The sequence below is a fragment of the Pleurodeles waltl genome, chromosome 11 (genome assembly GCF_031143425.1).
Source record: "Pleurodeles waltl isolate 20211129_DDA chromosome 11, aPleWal1.hap1.20221129, whole genome shotgun sequence".
In the NCBI taxonomy this organism is placed as follows: Eukaryota; Metazoa; Chordata; class Amphibia; order Caudata; family Salamandridae; genus Pleurodeles; species Pleurodeles waltl.
This window is the reverse complement of record NC_090450.1, coordinates 917114604-917135888: the sequence shown is the minus strand read 5'-3', so window position 1 is coordinate 917135888 and position 21285 is coordinate 917114604. Positions and strand designations below refer to the sequence as shown.

Below are 21285 nucleotides of genomic sequence, written 5' to 3'. Positions count from 1 at the left end.
GCAGCAGGAGGAAACTTGTGGCCACAACCAAGTGAAGAAGCTTGCCAATGGAGTGCCCTACCCCTGGACCTTTAGTACTTCATTAGCTGAACGCTGGCTAGTGCCAAATGTTGCACCTTAGAAACTGAGTGATCTACACAGACGTTTCTCACTTAGTTGGTCTAATGTAGACTACTTCCGCATGAGGAGCCTTGTACAGGAAATCCACCCTCCAACCTTTTGTGCTTGGTTGATTGAATGGTGACTACTGCTGAGCTTTTATGGAGCGGCCTATCCCAAACAATTTATAATATGAGCCTTGTGTTTTGAGAGGCCTGTTGGAAGCCTTTTCTACTTTGGGGCTGGTTTAGAGTTCATCAGATGGGTTGTTCTGTTACAAATGCACCCGAGATTCCATCCATCATATTACAAGTGCATTATATCAAGTGTTACTTGTAATATGGTGGATGGAAATATCCCCCATATTTGTGACATAGTAACCCAGCCCCCAAACTCTGAATCAGGCCCTTAGTTTCTGAACAGTGCCTAGATTCTATGCCACTAAATGTAGAGGTCTGGTTGGATGACAGGGTGTGTGTGTGTGTGTGTAGACAAGGCCTAAACTGTTCTTTTTTAAGACATGGACTTTTCTACCCTACAGAAAGCTCGTGAGAGGGGTGCAACCATAGTGCGGGAGCCTTGGATAGAGGAAGATAAGTTTGGGAAAGTGAAATTTGCTGTTGTGCAAACGGTAAGAAAATCATCTGATATCCAAGCCTATTATATTCCATACTTTTTTGTCTGGCTACAGATTAATGTAAAATATATGAGCAACTGTGAAGTTGGTTCGGGTTTAGGGTAAAATAAAAAAATGCAGTAAACTCAGACAAAACCCAGGCAATTTGGAGAGGGGTAACAAAAGCAACAGACAAGCTTTTCTTTTTCTTTTAGCATTCCATACAAGAGAGAGATTCAGAAACACGGAGAGCGTAGGGGCAGGAATTTCAGCAGAAAGCAGCACATGAGGGGGGGATCAAGAAACACATATATTCACATGACATGTTAAGAAAAAAGGTGATAAGTAGTTCCCTGTGTATAAGCAGTGAAAGGACACAAGTATACCAGTTAAAGGGATAGTAAAAAAGCAGTGCTTCAGTGAAGGGACAAACTCAAGAAGAACATGGAAAGTCATTGAATAAGACGTAAGGGAATGAGATTCACAAGAAAGACACCCAATGATTTTCAGAGGTCTGGCCCAGGGCCCACTGCAAGTATTGGTATTGACAGCACGCTGGTACTTACACCACAATCTCTTAGTACAGTCGTTAAAGATCTTTCCCCTTTGATCGTATGGATCTTTGCTGGTTGACTTAAAGCGATGTGAGAGAGTAGGCATCTTGTGAAGCCAATGTGACTCCACAATGAGGACTAGGAATCACTACTATTGGTTAAATGGGGTTTATTTCAGGATAATAATCACTCCATTATACAAACAAACTAGCAATAAGTTCAAAAGATACAGCAATATAGTTGGTAAGATGAAATATCTCACTAGGTTTAGGCATAATAAGATGAGATACAGAATAGTATCTGCTACAATACAGAAACATAGTATGAAATAGTTGTTCCACACAGAAACTTCCTTTCTCTTTCCTAAACATAGGGTGAATATAATCAGGGCTTCTGCTTAGAGTGCTTGGGAGGGTCAGCATAATAAAGACTTCTTTAGAAGTCTTCAAATAATGGAATAAGTGTTTAGCACAAAGCTTCACACTTGCAGGAAAGGTAAGCAGAGGGGTCTGCCCATCTCCAAGTCTCGAAATAACCTGCCTAACAAACTGTGAGAACACCAATTAAAATTACTTCAAAACATCCTTATATCTTCCCACACCACAAGAACCCAACCAAGGGCCCGATTTAGGTCTTGGCAGAAGGAATACTCCCTCACAAACGTGCCATATTACAATCCACATTGGATAGAATGGGATCGTAATACGGCGGTTGGGATATCCGTCACGTTTATGAAGGAGTATTCCCCGCCAAGACCTAAATCAGGCCTTAACTTGTTACTTGAGAGAAGCATTCACAAATTTCTCTGAGTTTCCCCCGCATCAAAAGTGAGTTGCAAACTGCAACCTTAAGCATCCCATTGTCCTGGTACAAGATATGGGGAAGGTCTCTCTCAACTGTTAATCCTCCATGTTCACTGCCAGGTTTCCCCTTCAGGCCTCACTATCAGCCGTCTGATACAAACAAAGAGCCTTTCTCTAGCTAACAAGAAGCATAATAACACACCTGCAAAAAGAAAGAAAAACATACGGGCAAGTTTAAATGCATTTCAACTGAGGAGTGTAGTCAGGCTAAGTTAACTTTGGATATATGATTATACATAAATGTGTATGAGTTTAAGACTAAATGCAAACATGAATAAGATAAAATATGATCACATGTTTCATTTGAACATTGGTACACTCGTATATGTAAATCTCTAATTTATACGGTGATTACATTTTATTAATACATTTAGATGATTCGTTAAAGAAGCTAAAGCACACAGTGCGTGTAATGTCATACATGGGCATATAATTGAATATCATTTACTGACTATGGAGATGTCCAGTCAGACACTGCACTGACCTATTTGAATCCCAACCAGGGTGATAACAAAACCTAGAAATTCTTCTGTTGTGGTGTGAAACTCACATTTGCTCAATTTGGCATATAATCCATTCTCATGCAATTTTTGTGAGACCACGTGTTTCACGTGCTCAGCCTCCATGTCTGAGTACAAGATGATGTCATTGATGTAGATGACTACAAAACTGTTTAAAAGTTCTTAGAATACTTAGTTTGCAAAGAACTGGAAGGCTTCAGGTGTGTTACACAACCCGAAGAACATCACTAAATATTTCTAAAGGCCAAATCGAGTCTTAAAAGCTGTCTTCCACTCATCTGATTGTGTGTACTGTCCAAGTAATAGGCTCTGCAGAGGTCTACTTTGAGTATATTGTTAAGGGTTTCTCCTGGTCAAGTAGAACTGAGATGAGTGGAAGAGGGTGGTTGTTATTGATCGATAGTCTCCAAGTTCTCCGCTAGCCTTTGGTATGAAGAACAACAGTGATGCGGTTGATGAACGGAAGGGTGTTATGGAACCATTGGTTAGGTTATCTTCTAGATAACATCTTAGATGTTCATTCTCTGCTGCAGTTAGGGCATACACACAACTGCTAGGAAACTGATCTCCTTCTACAAGGGGTTATGTGACAGTCAAAAAGGTGGAATGGAGGTAATATCTCAGCCGTTTTTTAATCAAAGACAGCAATGAAAGCTAAATAGCACTTGGGTAACCCAGTGGTGGATCTTCAGTTTCAGTATGGTGTGTCCAGCTCCGTGACCCAGCTTCTGGGATCGAGATGGAGGGTTAGTGAGATTCTTTTGGTTCAATTTAGGGTTTCCTGGCAATATACAAATATACAGAACTGAACGTGACACAGTGTGAATCCCATCTAATTTTGGGGTCCTGTAATGACAGCCAGGGAAGCCCTAACAAGACATCAATGAATATTGTCTCCTCGTGTTGTTGACCATTACAAGTTGAAACTAACTCTATTGTTCTAAATCAAATGAGGCCCAAAGAAAACTCTGTCCCATCAACTGTCCTTACTTTTTCTGTTTGTAGCTTCTTAAATAGGAGGCAATAAATGCCTGTGCATATCGAGTGTCAATAAAATTGCCACTGTAACAGAGTCGATCATAGTATCTGCTTGTACACTTTGTTGTTTGAACTGTAGCTCAACTGCCAAAGTTAGATTGGCCACTGCTACCTAAAGTGTGTTGCCCAAAGTATGGAGTGGAGGGCTAAGGACTTTACCTGGAACAGCTCCTCCTAGTACTGCGAAGCATTGGAGTGCCTCCCTAACCCTACCATAGGCATCTGGAGACATTCCTTAATGAAACAACCCGATTTCCCACAATACATTCATACATTTTATTTTTGCGAAATGAGACTCAGCACAAATATATGAATGTATAAAAGGGGAAAAAGGTTTTCCCTAAAAATGTCTTGGAATTCTTGTGCAGCGTCATATCAAAGCATAGATCCATCAATCAAGTTCTCCTTTTGCATGATAGGTATAAGAATAAAATTGTCCTAAAATACAGGGAAAATACGCTTTAGCACCATGTATAAGTCAGTAGCGTCCAACATAGGTCCTTGATGGCATGGTCTATGCCAGAAGTTCAGGCTATTGACATAAAATACATTTATAAATGAACAGCCTTCCAGTTAAATTCCTTTTGGTGTTTCTAAAGTTGATAGTCAGGCTGTCAAAAGATTCTTTCACAGTCTATGGAGGTATTTAACTTGACTATTTCCAACTTTTTCATCTTCAAGAACTCTCCAGAGGATGGTCTGGTAGAGTACATGAAAGAACTTTAACTATAACTCATTTACCTAGTCAATGGGTATCCTGTAAGTGTGGCCTGAATCCGGTCCACCTTCACCATTGTTGACCAGACATGATATTATTGGTAAATATTATTTGTCATTATTGATTAAAGAGGAGCTTGTTGTATTTCTATTTTTCAGTATGGGGACACAACACATACTCTGGTGGAAATGATGGACTACAAGGGACTATTCCTACCTGGCTATCAGCCTCCACTCTTCAAGGATCCGCTGTTGGCAAGTCTGTAAGCATTGTCTGGCACTCTGTTAATTTGCTTTGATGTCCAAAGGAGTTGATCACTTAAGCTTTGTGTGTTCTCTTAACTTTCCCTGATTGTCTCTTCATTTTTTAAATATCACTTAGATCATGAAGATAAATTTGAAGTTACCTAACTTTTGGCCTTAAATTAATCTTGCTCCTAGGAGATAAAGAGATTCCAAATGGAAAAATATAATTGTGTTTGGGTGTCTGTATTTTTTTGCAGAAGAGCAGCCCAGGGTGCCTCAGCATACTGTTGTACAGTTTTTTGTTGTTGTGAATTACCATGATAAAACAGCTCTGGTTTCAACAGCCCTGAAGTGGTGCATTTTCTATCACTTCAAATGCTTTATTTGAGCTGGTGGTTTCTGGTGCTCAGCACCTAATTGTCAGCACTGGCACCAATGACAGTCTGCCACATGGTAGCACTGTTTGTCTAATTTAGAGTTGAGCACAACAACAGATGTTTATTAATTTAATATACATTAAAAATGGCTAATTTGTCACATTTGTGGGAGTGTGACGGTTAGTAGTTGTATTGATATTGTCTTTGACAGCGCAGGCAGGGGCAGTGGGTTGTGCAGGCTGCCGTGGACTCCTGACCAGGGCTCTGGTACTGAAGCATTTCAGAGAAAGCTCCCAGCCATTGAAAGAATGCAATTTGTCTTCTATTGGAGGATGTTAGAAATTGGGTCTCTTGTTGGCAGAGGTTTACACACTGTCGTCGTCGGATCGTGCAGTGGAGAAGCCGCTGTCGTCAGGTAGCCGCTGCTTCGTGGACAGGTTTTCAATGCGTTGATTTCTCTACTACGCTTAGGCCAAGTCATCCTTTCTGTGATGCAGTATGTCGATTTTTCCGCCACACCCGCCAGTGTCTCGCTTTTTAGAGTTTTCAGCTGCAAAACACACTTCTGAGGCCCAGGACTGGAGGGGGCACCTCAAGTAACAGTAGGGCTCACAGTTGGCAGAGTCCAGCAGCACCAGTAGAGTTGCAAGCAATCTTTGATGTCCCTGAGACTGCAGAAGAACAGGGGACAAGCCAGCAAGCCCTTGGAGATCCTCTGGTTAGCAAGATGGATTCAGTCCTTGTCCTCAGCAGGGCAGAATCAGCAGACAGCAGGGCAACTCAGCAGCACACAGAAGCAGTTCTTTGGAACAGGCAATCCTTGCATAGTGGCAATCCTTACAGCACAGTAGTCTTTACTGCAGCACAGGTCTTCCCAAGCCCAGTGATGATCTGATTTCAAGGGGGGTCAAAGACCTAGTACTTACACCCAAAATGCCTTTGATGTGTGGGATGTTTTCAAAGAAGTGCACAGGTCCACCTTTCAGCCCAGGCCTGGCTCCAGACTATCAGTGGTGGGTAATCAACCCGTTTGTGTGGGCTCAGGCCACTACCCTTTGAAGTGTAAGTGTGAGCCCTTCCCAACCTCCTTCCCAGGAAGACTCATCACAATGCAGATAAATGTAAATGCAGTTGACTATCCTGTGTTGTGGGTGTCTGAAGGGAATGCACAAATGTAGCTGTCACTCAGCCTAGGCCAGATGTGCATTGGAGATAGGCTGTCAGGCACACAGGGTAGTTAGGGCAGAGAAATGCCCACGTTTTGAAAGTGGCATTTCTAAAATTGTAATAATAAATCTGACTTCACCAGTAAAGAGAATTTATCATCATCATTTCAATGATGTCAAATATGATTCAGCTACTCCTTTCTCATCAGGAATTACAGCTTAAAAGTATTTTAAGGAATTCCCAATATTGGCCTATGAGAGGAGAAGGCCTCACAGTACTGAAAAACGACTTTGGGAGTTTTTCATTGCCAGGACATGTAAAACGTAGATGTCCTGCCTTTCACTTACATGGCACCCTACCCTATGGGCTACCAGGGCCTACCTTAGGGGTAACTTATATTAATAAAAGGGAAGTTTAGGGCTTGGCAAGAGGTTTTAACCCCCAAGTTGAAGTGGCAGTGAACTGCACACACAGGATCTGCAGTGGCATGCCTGAAACATGTTTACAGGGCTACTTAAGTGGGTGGCACAATCAGTGCTGCAGTCCCATTAGTAGCATTTAATTTACAGGTCCTGTGTATATAGTATACCACTTTACAAGGGACAAATAAATATGGTAATACCAGTGTTACCATGTTTAGGGGAGAGAAGCACATGCACTTTAGCACTGGTTAGCAGTGGTAAAGAGCTCAGAGTCCTAAGGCCAACAAAAAGATACAGCAACAAAACAGGAGGTAAAAGACAAAAAGTCTGGGGTAAGACCACACTAAAGACGCCAGATCTAACAGAGGAGCCCCAAATTGGAGGCAATAGAGGAAACCTACCTTCCTATGGCACAGCTCAAATCTACATGTGGGTAGCTGGGCAATACTGAATGTAAGCAGGGAAGTGTCCCTGGTGAGGTCATTGGTACCTGCTAAAGGTGCTCAAAAGGATAGCGGACACCCCAAGGTAATGTTACTATCCCAGATTGTGTAATTGTTTTGAGCCTCGCTAATTGCAATGATGCTTACCTGGACCCCCACTTGTGAGCACCACAGGAGCTTTTACTGGTAGTGTTCTCACTCACGTGAGGCATTGCAGCTATTCTGAAGTAAAGTGGCCAGAGCAAGAGAAAGATGAAGGAGCTTGGGGAAGTCTCACTGGCAGCCATCTTGAGGTCAAGTGATCTATAAGCATTGGAGCCCGAAAGCTGTGTTGAGGTGGTGGAAAGAGGTGATTCCCTGAAATCCTGATGACATTTTGTAATGGACAGGTCAAATTGTTGACTACAGTTGTGAAAATGTCAGATGGACAGCCTACCTTTCTGGGAGCAGGCCTCGTAGCAGATTATGAGATAAAGTATAGTACTATGAGGAGGGGAAAAGGGACTGTTTAGTCTCAAGTGTACATATGCTATGGCTGCCAAAACTAGGCAGAGGCTTAAAGGGGCCCAGCAAAAGCAAAAAGTGAGGCAAGCGGAATAATGAGAAAGACAAAATTGGGAATTTTTTTTCACTGTGAAGTGCATTGATGTATAAGGAAGGCTGCATTGAGAAAGACTCCTTACTGGAGGCTTTGGGCAGTATTCATCACTTCTGTTGATAGACTAGAGCATAAAACGGATAGAAACAAAATGAAAGGGTGGCGACATCCATTAGCATGGGTCTAAAATCAAAGCACTCTAGGACAATGACTGAGCAACTGAATTCAAAATTGTTTCTGTGAATGCACTGAGCCGCAGAAGAGAGCCCCATCATTTAAAGAGTAACACCTTGAGAACTGCTCCAAAGCTCATCTTTTGAGGATTTTTGGACTTCAAGTGGCGACTGATCATTTGTTTTCGTAGTGTGGAGCTCAACGCATAGGACCCCTTCTTTGTGGAAAGGTGTTATCAGGTAAAGAGAACACCTTCAGTCATCAAACTGAATTCAAGATTTGTCTCTCAAAGGATATAAGTGTCAAATCTTTTTACTCTGTATATGAAGCCATAAAGAAAGACCATTAGTGTGGCAATATTGAAGAACACTCTATTAAAGGTGAGTTGTGGGCTGGTGTGTTTCAATCTACTTAAGTATGAGTGTCATGGAGGGAGCATAAATATTTGTTTTAGGAATTGAAGAGAGCAGAGGCTGCCTTGACCTCTGTGTCCATAAGGGTGAGTGGAGGGCAGGGCAGTTAAACATACAACAAACTAATATGAGATTATTCTGAGGTTATAGTGTTTGAGTGTACAAATGGATAACAAGATTAAGAGTTTGTAGTAAGAAGTAAGAGGTGTTTGTCCGTTTATTAGATCATTTGAGTTCTTACTCCAATGGGAGTTCACACAAACATCCAGAAGGCCTCTAATTTAGTGCTTCCAAAACATTTTAGAACCACAACCCAATTTTTGGACCAACAATCTTTTGTGACCAACCTAGCTTTAACAGACATGAGCATGGACTTGATGAATCAGTGTGTGGCTTATTGTAGTGATATGGTGTGATTCATGAATTTATTTTAATGATTCACACGGGTCATAGTAACATTTAGTTGTTTATCTCCTGGAACCTTTCCCATAACTTTAGCAGATACCTCAATATGCCAGTGAAGCCTTCATCCCGCAGGTCTCCATCCCTCAAAATTTGGCCTCTTGAAAAGCTATTATTCATTTATTTACGCTCACTTCAAGATCTATTTAGACTTTAAAATAATAGTGTGGAAAACTGGAAAAATCTCAAATAATTTCCTTGGGGGAGCCCTAGTACTAGTGTTGAGAATGTACTTAAGTCCCTGATGGGGGTATCGGGTTGCCCTGCAAGTGTCTATCTTTGAAGATTACCTGAGCACATGGTACTTTTTTCCTACGCTTGACTGCAACATCATGCATGGCAGTCCGTTACAGAAAACATCAGCATCGGAAACCCCCTTCAAAATCAGGAAGGCCTTTTAATGCTATGGTAGTTCTCCAACGGTTGATCAACTAGCAAGATATTTAAGAGGGTTAAGGCAGCTGGGTCTCTGCCATTAAAAAATTAAATGGTTACCACAGCTATAAATCAGGTGACAAAACCAAGAAGTGAGCAGAATGGTATTTGACGATGTGCGACAGATCCTCCGTTACTGCCTTTCTCTGAATGATCCATCTAGTACATATCTGCACAGTAATAGGGGCCACAGTATAGACTGTCCCTCTTTTCTGCATATGCTTGATTTGTGTTTCCTTTTTAATAACACTAATATTAAATGTATTTAGTTATTATGTATGTATCTTGTTAAATCAATCACACAGCCATGTTGTCAACCATGAACTGCCATTTTTAAAGATTAAGGGCCTGATTTAGAGTTTGGCGGGTGGGTTACTCTATCACAAATGTGAGGGATATCCTGTCTGACATATTACGATTTCCATAGGATATAATGGAATCGTAATACGGCGGATGGCCAGAGTAACCCCATCTGCCAAACTCTAAATCTGGCCCTACGTGATAATGTTCATTTCTCTGCTTTCTTAGTCCAAAATACTAGATTAGTAATAGTCCTTGCCTTTATACATAGATGCATGAATTTTGCTTTTAAGCATAAACATGCGGGTAAGGGATAAAGTGTCATTCATGTTTGAGGAAATGAGAATTTAAAAATAGTTAATATATAAAGCGGAAGAAATTAGGTCACTTCTATTTCAACCCAAAAGGCTGGGATTTTCCTTTGAGAAATACCTTTTCAGTTACTCTCCAAAAAGGGTCTTCAATTTTCTATGGCTGAATAACAATGCAAAATGAACATTTGGAAACCTAGTCCATCCATGTCATCAGTGCAACTGTGGCAACATATTTATATATCACAAACAATGCTCAATAATGTATGTCTATATCTCTATTTTTCAGCCCAAGTGGGAAGCTCAACTATCTGGACCATGTGGTGGGTAACCAGCCTGATAATGAGATGGTTCCTGTGGTGGAATGGTATGTCCCGAAAGATGTCAGGTTGTGTATGATGTGGTAGGCAAGGTTTAAGTGCTGAAAGGAGATTGGAGGAATTGGGAAGTAGGACACAGAGGTGTCAACAAAGAGTTGTGTATTACTCTGTGAAATAACAAGATTCAGCCTTAAGTTTTTTGTTATATTGGAGGTTGTTTCAAAGGATTAGACCCTACACATGTGGTAATCTGAGCAATTTTTTTTATCTAGTCATGCACATCAGCAGAGGTTTAAGGAAGACCTATCTCCAACTGTGAGTAGATTTGTGGGGCAGGAAGACATTAGGGAAGGATTCCTGGACACTGCTATGCAGTTCCGTATGTACACCACTGAACCATGAACTGCAGTCTTTCCATGATCTGCAGAAATTGACCCATAATGAACAAGTACTATACATTGAAATCCATCTTTGATCAGCTCTCAAAGATTTGCAACAATCATAGACGTTTTTGTGCTGCTTGGGGCTTGTACGTGTGCTGCAGGTGCCATGATTTCAGAGCAACTAACCATGAAGGTATGCTAAATAAACCCTCAGGCACATGTAGAATAAAACTATGCAGAGAAACATACATTATAAATTGCAGTAATTAAGACATCTCATATGATCAAAATATTCCCATACTTGCTAGAGAGAAATTATACATGATGTAATGGGTGAGGGGTGGAGAATATCTGGAGCTAAAGAATACTTGCTTTTTCCAGCTTATATAGGTTCATTGACCAAAAACAAAATTGGTGATAAATTGTAGTTTATTTCTGGAAAATTGAAAGTGTGAAACAGCCTCGATTCTGTTTCAACTGCACTGGTACATTTGACACTGTTAAAGACTCTTCGAGAAAAATGCAGGATATGCATGTGCTTGGCAAGACACTGCAGTTTCCTACTTCTCCATTGGTAGACCTACAGCTGCACAGAGTAAGGGTTAGATAGGATTGTAAATCTTGCTGCTAAAGGTATATTTAAAATGGACAATAGAGCAGAAAATAATGAGGCATTCCTTTGTTATGGGAATAATTCTGTCTCTGTGTTTTCTCAGGTACCAGAAGAACCTTCTGTTCCACCGCTTCTGGTCTGTAGATGACAAGCAGATGCATACTGAGTTTAGTGCCCTCCGCTCCATCGTGGTGGCCAACTTTGAAGAGACCATCAGAATGCCAATCAATGAGCCAGCCATTGGCAAGAGGAAATCCCAGATCCAGGTATCCATAGAATAACAGCATTCAATCTAGAACCAGGGTTTTCTGCCGACCATGTTTGTATTTTAGTACCTCTCGGATTAATCTCACAATGAGTATCCAGCCGTCGGTTTTCCACTGTCCTATACCTCTTGCATTACTCTAACACTAAGTATGCAACAATTGTTTTAGTAAGAAATGACAAGATTTCACATGTGATTTTCCAGAATAATTAAGTGAATTTCAACTAAAAGTTTAATGTGGATCAAAAGAGATGTTGGCTAGTGTCCAACTTACTGGCCTTGTAAATGGGAAGCCCTGGATTCAAATCTTTGTTTCATCACTTTTTTAAAATCCAAGGGGATCCAGTTAAAATCACTTTATATCCTCATGATTGTCATTGCAAATCCATAAGCTAAGGAAAATTGATAAATGGATACTAAACATGTTAAGGGACCTTTTAGGATAATAGATAGTGTCTTAAGAATGAGAACAAAGAAAGTGTACTCTGTCTCCGAGATGACCTCCATTGTGTTTAAAATTGTGAGCCATTAGATAAACATAACAAGAGCAATAAACGCTAGATTTGCATTCCTATGGTTTGAAGTTGCACAGACTGCTATGGAATTTGATTAATGATTCTGTTATCCTGAAATATTATAATTTAAGTTATAATCAAAGAATCTTAAGCAAAAGAAATTCCCCAGTCGTTTAGTCTTGGTACACAAATTCGAATTCTGTACTTAGCTAAATAATACCTGGTTAATTCAAGGTTTTATCACAATAGCCAATAACATACTACAGTTTAATAGTTATCTCATAAAGAGAGATGCAAATGGTTTCACATTTAGGAAATTCACCTGGGAATTTGTATTCAATTCATTGTTTACCTAAGTAGCAACCGGTATTTTTAACACAAAACAGATAATTTTATATGACAAATGCAATACAAAGAAATTCAAATGTTGTTTGCAGATTGAAAGTTTCACCAAAAACAAAAATTGCTAAATTATATTTGAAAAATATATTAAAAATAATGATGTCTGACATGCAGCAAGAGTCACAAAAGACAGCTGTTCGCTCAAGAAATGCAATGAGTAGTTAGTCCAGTCCGTTTCATTATCCAAATTCTAACATGTTCCTGCATACACATTTTGACAAATTAACAGGGATAGTACAATTTTTGTTAAAGGAGGATTTCATATTCGACTCAGCAAGTGATATTAACATATCCACCTTTTATCTAAGGATTAGAGACAATACTGCAAGTTTAATACATTCCTGAATAGTTGCACATGATAAAGTGAAGTGGCAGGAAAAAGATTATTAGGAATATTTAGAAATACATCAGGGTCAGGTTTGCATACATTAAACTATATATATATATGTGTGTATGTATATATATATATATATATATATATATGTGTGTGTGTATTGCCAATGTTTTCTTCATGAGCATGATCTCATGAATAATAATGTTGAGGTTGAAGATGACTGAAACTCAGTAGGCCGTAGAAGGTGTTCCAAATATGAAAGTATGAACCAGTTGACTGAAGAAATTTATTCATGTTCAAACAAAACAATGAGTTCACTCAAAATAGACAAATAATTGAGCATTTCTGACCTGAGACTTGTTGTCATGTGGAACATGTGAAAGATGTAACTCTGTGCTCCCCTGTTCCATAGAAGAATAACACCCAAAAAAACAGTAGTCTGAAACCCACAGAACCTTTTCTTTTTGCGCTAGAAGCCACTCCACTTCATTATATCACACTGCATCACATAGATATTAAATAATTGAATAATTTACAGGTTTAAGAATGAATTACTTTGCTAAAGTAATCCCTGGTGTACAGGCTAGGGGCAAATGATTCTCTGTCTTCACAATTATCGCACAAGACGTGTGTTGTGTGTGGCAGGGCTTTACTGGTAATACATAAATGTTACATACAAGCCAAGCCTGATTGTATGCCAACATGGGCACACTAATACATTACAAGAGTATGTGCTTATTAGGCCTATAGCAAAAAAAAAACTAGCTCAGTGGTAATGGTAATAGCTATATGCATGATCACCATGCTTTTATTTTTTAAATTCCATTTTGATACTCTTCATGTAAACAAGGCAGAAGGAATGTTCTGTCTCGCTGAACTGTGTGCTGTGCTTACATCTGCATGATTGCCTCGCCTTGTACAGAATTAGCATGGAAGGAAGCAAAGTTGATCCATCTCTGCTTTCTGTGTACTTCGTCAAGAGAACATTGTTTGCCTACAGAAATAACAACAAATGTGCTGAGCTGGAGTGCTCCCTCCACTCTCTATAGGAATTCATTAAAACTAAGGTACAAAGAGAAGGCAGAAAAGGGAGTGGTTAGACACACGTACCAGATGCTGAGGGAGACATAATGAAAGATTGTATTCTATCTTCAGGCCCAGCAGTGAAGCAAGGTATGTAGGGAAACTAACAGGATTTTACAAGTTGTAAATTCGTTATTTGATGCAGGCAAGTAATGATATCACTTAAGATACTTTAGAATAATAGTGATTTGGACCAATTGGAATAGGGATGTGTGATGCAATGTGTTCTGGGTTTCCTTGATTTAGCTCCTACTTTAATTATTAATGCTGAGATTTTAGTAATAATTACCATAATTCTGATACATAGGATTTATGCATATTAAATAACCAACCATTGTAAAATACCAGTCATTGTGTGTGTGTGTGTGTGTATGTGTAAATTGTTTCTGTAAAATGAAAAATGTTGACCCTGCCTCAGATCTTCACAGTTTACACTGGCCTCCAATAGAGATGAGAATACAATTCAAAGCAGATTGTATGATGTGTAAAATGTTCCATAAACTAGGACTCCTGTTCCTCATTAATACATTTACCAAATACAATCCAGGAGGTAAATCCAAATCTTACAACAAAGCCATCTTGGAGGTTCCCCATAACTCATGTGTGCAGTGGGGAGCAAGGATTTTTCAAATTCAAGAGGCATTGCTCTGGAACTCAGTACCATAGGTCCACCGCCTCCAATCTTTGTCAAAATGAAAACATGGTTATTTGTTTTAGGAATGTCAGGCTTCCATCCATCCATCTTCAGCTTCACATTTCCAGTGCCAAGAGGCTCACTTGGCATGATTGATTGCACTTACTGAATAACCAAACTAAACAAATACAAGAGGAAGAGATATCAAGGGGTAATGAAGATTACCAATGTGTATTCAGGACATTTACACGTACTTCTATCACACAGTGAAGGGCTCAGTCTCTAATGGACATTTATCATTATGATTAAATACCAAGAATGCCTGTTATATGGCAAGATTTTCAATAACATTGTGCCATAGATTATTATAAAGTGATATCAAATGTGACTTCATTTAGACATTGATGGATACAATTTTGCCAATGTCACCAATATGCAAGGGATCGCCGAGGGTATTTCAAGGACTGCCACAATATATCCGGAATGGACCACTGTTATGATAAGCATAACCAGAAGGTCAACAAAATCTAAACTATGGGCCTGATTTTGATATTGGCAGATGGGTTACTCCGTCACTGTGGTGACGGAGTAACCCGTCCGCCAATATCTAAATCAGGCAAATATCATGCCGGAGACATCCAGAATGTTGCCTGGAATTCTCGCTAAATGTTTGGGATGGAAAACGACTATGCCAGGGCAGAATGCTATCAAGAAAGCCCACAGTATGTCAGGGATGTGCCACTATTCTGCTAGGCATAGCCAGAATGTCACCAAGAATGCCTTTTATTTGTCAAGGATTGGCCAATATTATGTCCAGAATGGCTAGAACGCTGCAGTCAGGGGCCAAAATATGTCAAGGATGGACCACTGTTATGCCAGGGATAGCCAGAATGTCACCAAGAGTACTCACTATATCTCAAAGATGGGTCACTATTATGCAAGAGAGACAAAATGTCATTAGGAAAGCCACTATATATCAAGGATAGGTCACTTTTAAACCAGGGTTAGCCAAAACGTTATTAAGAATGGCTATTATAAATCAAGGTTGTACCACTTTTATGTCAAGGATCGCTAGAATGTCACAAAAAGGTGTCAGTGATGAGCCACTGTTACACCGGTCCTGGCCTAGCCAGAATCCCACCAAGAATGCCCCTCACAAGTCAAGGCTGGGTAACTATTATGTCAGGAAAACCAGTGCTGCTAGTCTGCTTTGACTGAAAGCAGAAAACACATCTGCAGGAGGGCAAAGGAAGGCAGGGAAGGTGGCGGGGACTGGTTAAGGATGGCAGGTGAGGTATCTGTTTTTCATGTTTGGGTCAGGTATAAGAAGCCATGTTATATATGGCTCACTCATAACTCCTCTGCCCCTGTGTGGCAGTTGAAAGTAGGGGCAGATGAGTTTGAGGACCATACATAACATAAATTTATCGATGGGTATAACGTTAATTATTAGGATATTTTTCACCTTGGGTTTCTGAGTGACATCCTAGACAAGTCGAGCTTCACTCTTGTTGTCAGTTTAATGTCACTCAGAACTTCTTGGTGAAAAACATCCTCGTAATTCACTGTTACTCATCTATATTGCAGATTTTCCTAGTAAACTATGATGAAAAGTATTTATTTTATTAAAAACACAGGCGAGAATTATGCTTCTCTAATCTTGTTTTAATTGAATAGCAGCAGTCAAGAAAACTACAATTCCCATGAGGCTAAGCAACAAATAGCCAATGGGAACAAAAAATGTATTGTAATAAACACCAATCATAAGCCAGCATATAGTATAATCACAATACTTGGCTGCGACCAGCCCTCATTTCTTGTGTGAGTACCTAGTCAATATGAAAGAACATAGGAAAAGTAGATAAAACTATAGCAACTACGAGAATCAACCATGAACAACTTGAAGAAGAAATCTACACTTGTGAAAGAAAACCATGCTAGAACCGAGAGGAATCCACGGAGGTAGAGGAAGCCTCCTATAGAACTGTCCAATACCTAGGAAGAAGACGGAGGTTGGATTGAGGGTGCTGTTAGGGAGGGAAAAGAAAAACAACAGTTACTGAGAGTTGCGGTGGGATAATACTCATCTCTGTGTCTTTAATAAAATTAAGACTTTCCATCATAGTTTACTGGGAAAATCTACATTTTATGTCAAGACTGGAGGCTCCTATTATGCTTTTGTAAAGCATGTAATCACTACAGAAGTTGCTGTATCAACTGGTTTACAATAAAGCATCCTAAAAACATTATCATTGGACCACTCACCCCATCTCAGAATGTCTTCAAGTCTGGAACCCACCCAGAAGACCTGGGAGGCCATAGCTCTGACAGAGGAATGAACTCCAAAAATCAAAGTATCAATGCCTGCAGAAGACATGACCCAACGGACCCATCTGGCTAAGGTAGCAGAAGAAACTGGTTTGTGAGGCTTGCGGAAAGAGATAAGAAGTTGAGAATGAGAGGACATTCTGAGATTGGTTGTGTGCTCTTCATAAACCTTAAGGCATTGACCTACACAAAGTTTAGTTTGAGTAGGATAGTAAGAATAGAACACAGAATGTATATTAGTTTTACTACTTTCGTTGACAGAAAACAATACTCCAGTTGGAGTAAACTGATGAGAGGAAAAATCTAAAGCTTAAACATCTGATAGATTTTTAATAGAAATAAGACAACATAGGGAGTTTAGCAAGGAGTAGTTTTAGCGAAAAATCTGCATTATCCATCCAAGATAAAAACAAATTCAAAACAACATTCACATCCCATAATTTGAATAATTGGGTAGGGGAGGAATAGAAAATGTCACTCCCTTTGAGAAAAGGCAAAGGAGAGAGTGTTCTCCTACTGGTTTTCCGTTAATGTAGGTATGATGCATGGAAATTGCAGATCTGTAAAGACTGATTGTTTTGTACGACTTATCTGCACTGGCTTCTGCTACTTTATAACATAAATAAATTATATCGGCTGAAATGGGATCGAGAGCCCTTCCCAGACACCAGCTTGACCAAAGAGACCAAGCGGAAATGTATGCCTTTTTAGTGCCTGGAGCCCAGGCTTTGTTAATAAAGTCTGAGCTTCTGTCAAAATAGGTATAACAGATTGGTCTGACCTTTCACTTTCCATGCTGACAGGATGAGAGATTTGTTGAGGACTAAGTTGTGGGGGTGACCTAAGGGGTCCAGGAGGAGGGAATGAAAGGATGGAAGCAGGACTGGGAAGTTGATAGCTAGTTTTAGAGGAGGAGAGAACCACACTTGTGATTGCCAGAAAGGTACTACTATCACTATTGTGGCTTTTTGACTTCTGACCTGGGCAAGAGTCATGGTGATCATGAGAAAAAGAGGGAAGGCATAATTGACCGAAATGGACCAGTCCTGTAAGAAAGCATCTGTGGCTAGGGCCAAGGGGTCTGGATGCCAGCTGAAGAAACAAGGCAAGTGGGAATTCAGGCGGGAAGCAAAGAGGTGGATGGAAAAGGGACCCCATTTGTTGAGGAGAGACTGAAATACTGAGGGATGAAGTTTCTAGTCTATGAAATCTCTGAGAAAACAGGAGTGCCAGTCTGCAGTCGCATTGAGTCTGCCCGGCAGATACTCTGCTGTTGTGGAGACAAAACTGCCATAGACGTTTTGCAAGATCTGTCAAAGCTTTTGATCTGGTACCTCCCAAATGGTTGATGTAATGGACAGCCGAAACATTGTCCATGCGGAGGAGGATAAAAAAAAAATGTTGTCTCTTGCTAGGCTTTTGATTGCAAAGGAGCCTGCAAGCATCTCTAAACAGTTGATATGCAATTTAGACTCCTTGATGGACCAAGTTCCTCCAGTCGAGATTGGACCTGAACGGGCACCCCAGCCCGTCAGGCTTGCGTCTGATTGTAACACAAGATCTGGGGCAGATGCGAAGATAGTCCTGCCGTTCCAGGCATCTAAATGGTCTATCCACCACTGAAGTTCTGAACAAGACTCTTGGTCTAAGCTGATAACATCTGAATAGGTAAGACCCTTTCTGATATGACAAATCTTTAAGTGCTGAAGGGCTCGATAGTGAAGAGGCCTGGGTAATATAGCTTGAATTGATTAAGAGAGGAGACCTACTATCCAGAGATCTGAGAGAGATTTGTGAACTGCTGAGAGTTCAAAGAATCTCCGTTTTGATAGTTTTTACTTTTTGCTGAGGAAGATGAAGAGTAGCGGTTAAAGAATCCACAAAGGAACCTAGAAACTCTATTTGTTGAGTAGGAATCATAATGGATTTTTCTTTGTTTATTGTAAGCCTCAACTGAGAAAGTAGGGAACAAGTAATGTGGAGATGAGATAGAAGTGTGTGATGATTTTGGTTCATGAGAAGAATGTCATCTAAATAGATGATTAACCTGATTCCTAGAGATCTGAGATGTACTACCACTGGCTTCATTACCTTTGTAAAGCACCAAGGTGCTGACGAAATGCCAAAGGGAAAGGAGAAAGCTGGTAAGTTTTTCCCTACCACTAGAACTGAAGGAATTTTCTGTGGTCCATGTGAATCAGGATGGAAAGGTACGCATTCTGCAGATCTAGACGTACCATGTAATCGGACTGGAGGAGGGCGTCTGTGAGATGTACTGTCGTTTCCATCTTGAAGTGACAATAAATGACAAATTGGTTGAAAGCTCTGAGGTTGAAAACCAGTCTCATTTTGTTGTTTTTGTTTTTTTACCAGTAAAAGAGAATGTAAGAAACCTGAAGGGTCTGGGTGTGCGAGTTGGATAGCGTTCTTCAATAGAAGAGAATTCACTTCCTCGGAAATTAGGGTGGGCATTTCCAAAGAGAAATGAGGGGGGTGAGGAAACAACATCTGAAACTGGGTTGTGTAAAACTCTATAAGATAATCCTGTATTGTGTTTAGAACCCAAGGACTGCACTTATCATTTTCCATTTTATTAAAAAAAAAGAAAAAAAGACGGACCCCTACAGGAGGAAGGCCAAAAAGAGGACATATCTTGTTGGTTACTGTCCCTGAAATTGCGTTGTCCTCAACCCCGAAAACCTCTGGATTGGGGTTTGTATTCCTGCACTCCATATGAAGAGTTGAAGGAGCCTCTATATCCTTCTGGGCAAAAGGAACGGCTGGTAAAGCAGCTCCTGCCTCTAACGGCCCATGCAAAAACCCACTGGTTGAAAACCTTCTTCAGGGACTGTTGAGTTTTATCGATAGAGGAAAAAGCAGTCACATATCTGCTCAGATCCTTAATACAGGAGCCTCCGAATAGTAGACCATCCGCTTTAATACCAGGATCGAGAATCGCCAAATTAGCTAGCTTAGGATCTAGCTTTAACAAAAGTCCTTTTCTCCTCTCGTGAGTAATGGTTACATTAGCGTTCCCCAGAAGGCAGAAAGCTCTCTCTATCCACAGAGAAAGATCTAATGGATCAATGTCGTAATTTTCCAGCATTGCTGACTCCGCCATGTCAAAAATATGGACCAAAGGACCCACGAACTCCAGTAATTTATCCTGACAATTTGACTAGTCTTTGTCTACCCCTTTATGGGGATCTTTGCCGAATTTGGAAAAGAAGGAGGGAGTGGATGTGATATTAGAGGATAAAGAGGGTCTAGGGCGTTCAGAATTTAATTTGGCCCTTGTCTGCTTATCTAGTGGTTGTCTTAACCTGGAGGATATGTAATCCCCAACATGGGAAAAAGGAAAACCATTCTATGGGTTAGGATAGTGCAAAAGGAAGGGGTTGAACGTAGGGGCCCCTTTCGAGTCTAAGATAGTTATGGCAACACAAGGGTCAGCTGAAAGAAATTACGTTTTAGGTCTTTTGGGAGGGGGGAAGAAGGGACATTAGTGCTCAAATTATCAGAGGCATCATCAGTATCACCCATGTCATCATTCGTATCGAGGATGTGTGAAATAACAATTTGTTTAGGCACACTCTGCAAATGTTTTGCTTTAGATTTGTATTTAGAGTGGGTAACAGAAGAATTCCCCTCCTTAGAAGGATGCTTGGGAGGATCTAAGTCCTCAATCTGAAGTGAAGATACTTCACCAGTCAATGCAGCGCCAGAAGGGATGACCTTAATTTAAGACTTGAGGGATGACATAACATTGAGTTTACGTTTTCTGCTATCCCCCACAGAATGGGCCAGTAAAGATTTTGTCATCATACTCTTAACAGAGGTTTCCAATTTTTTTGCCATTTTGTCCATAGAGGGTGCGACGGCCTGTTCCACAGAGTTGTGAATAAAACTATCCAAATCTTTCTTGAAAATGTCACTCTCATCATTTATATCTTGCATGAGGGGAGAGTTCTCAATTTCCATAATAAAACAACTAGTTGTTTGAAATTTGGTTAGAAAGAGGTTAAAAAAATCAGTGGAACAACCAAGGAGGAAGAGAAACTAGAAGGATACTCCTGTGAAAGGCTTGAGGGCAGATATTTAGGCCGTTCCCCTGTGATGCAATGAGGAGGAGGGCCAGAGTCAGCACGAGGAAAACGAGTAAACGCTGAAGAGACGCGTGAGAGGAATCGTCTCTAAGGAAAAATGGAAAGGCGGAGCAAACGGGAACAGCGGCGTTAACGGTGGTCTGGCAGAGTTACCAGGGGTAACGCCAAGCGACCGTTAAAGCAGTTGACGAAGTGCATAGAGCGCCTGAGAAAGAAAAACTTTTGGAACGGGCGCGGGGAGCGTTTCAAGTCAAAGCGGCAACCGGATTATAGTACAAACAATACCAATAATAAAATGAGTTAGGTAAACTATCTGTATTATGTATTAAATATGTAAACGGAGTACTTGTCATGACTGCGAGCAGCAAGAAAAGAGGGCTGGTCAAAATCAAGTATTGGGATTATATTATATGCTGGTTTTTGATTGGTGTTTATTATGCTACACTTTTCATTCCCATTGGCTATTTGTTGCTAAGCCTCAAGGGAATTGTAGTTTTCTTGACTCCTGCTATTCAATTAAAGCATGATTAGAGAGGCATAATAGGA

The 21285-nt window shown here is 40.4% G+C and overlaps 1 protein-coding gene across 1 annotated transcript in view; it reads left to right on the top strand.

Moving 5' to 3' along the window:
• Positions 1–21285, top strand: part of HPD (4-hydroxyphenylpyruvate dioxygenase) — a 78867-nt gene that overhangs the window by 34434 nt on the left and 23148 nt on the right. Inside the window, exons 7-10 of the mRNA XM_069214918.1 lie at positions 641–730; positions 4568–4671; positions 10046–10123; positions 11176–11338. Coding sequence (XP_069071019.1) covers positions 641–730; positions 4568–4671; positions 10046–10123; positions 11176–11338 — 435 coding nt within the window. The remainder of the gene's footprint in view (positions 1–640; positions 731–4567; positions 4672–10045; positions 10124–11175; positions 11339–21285) is intronic.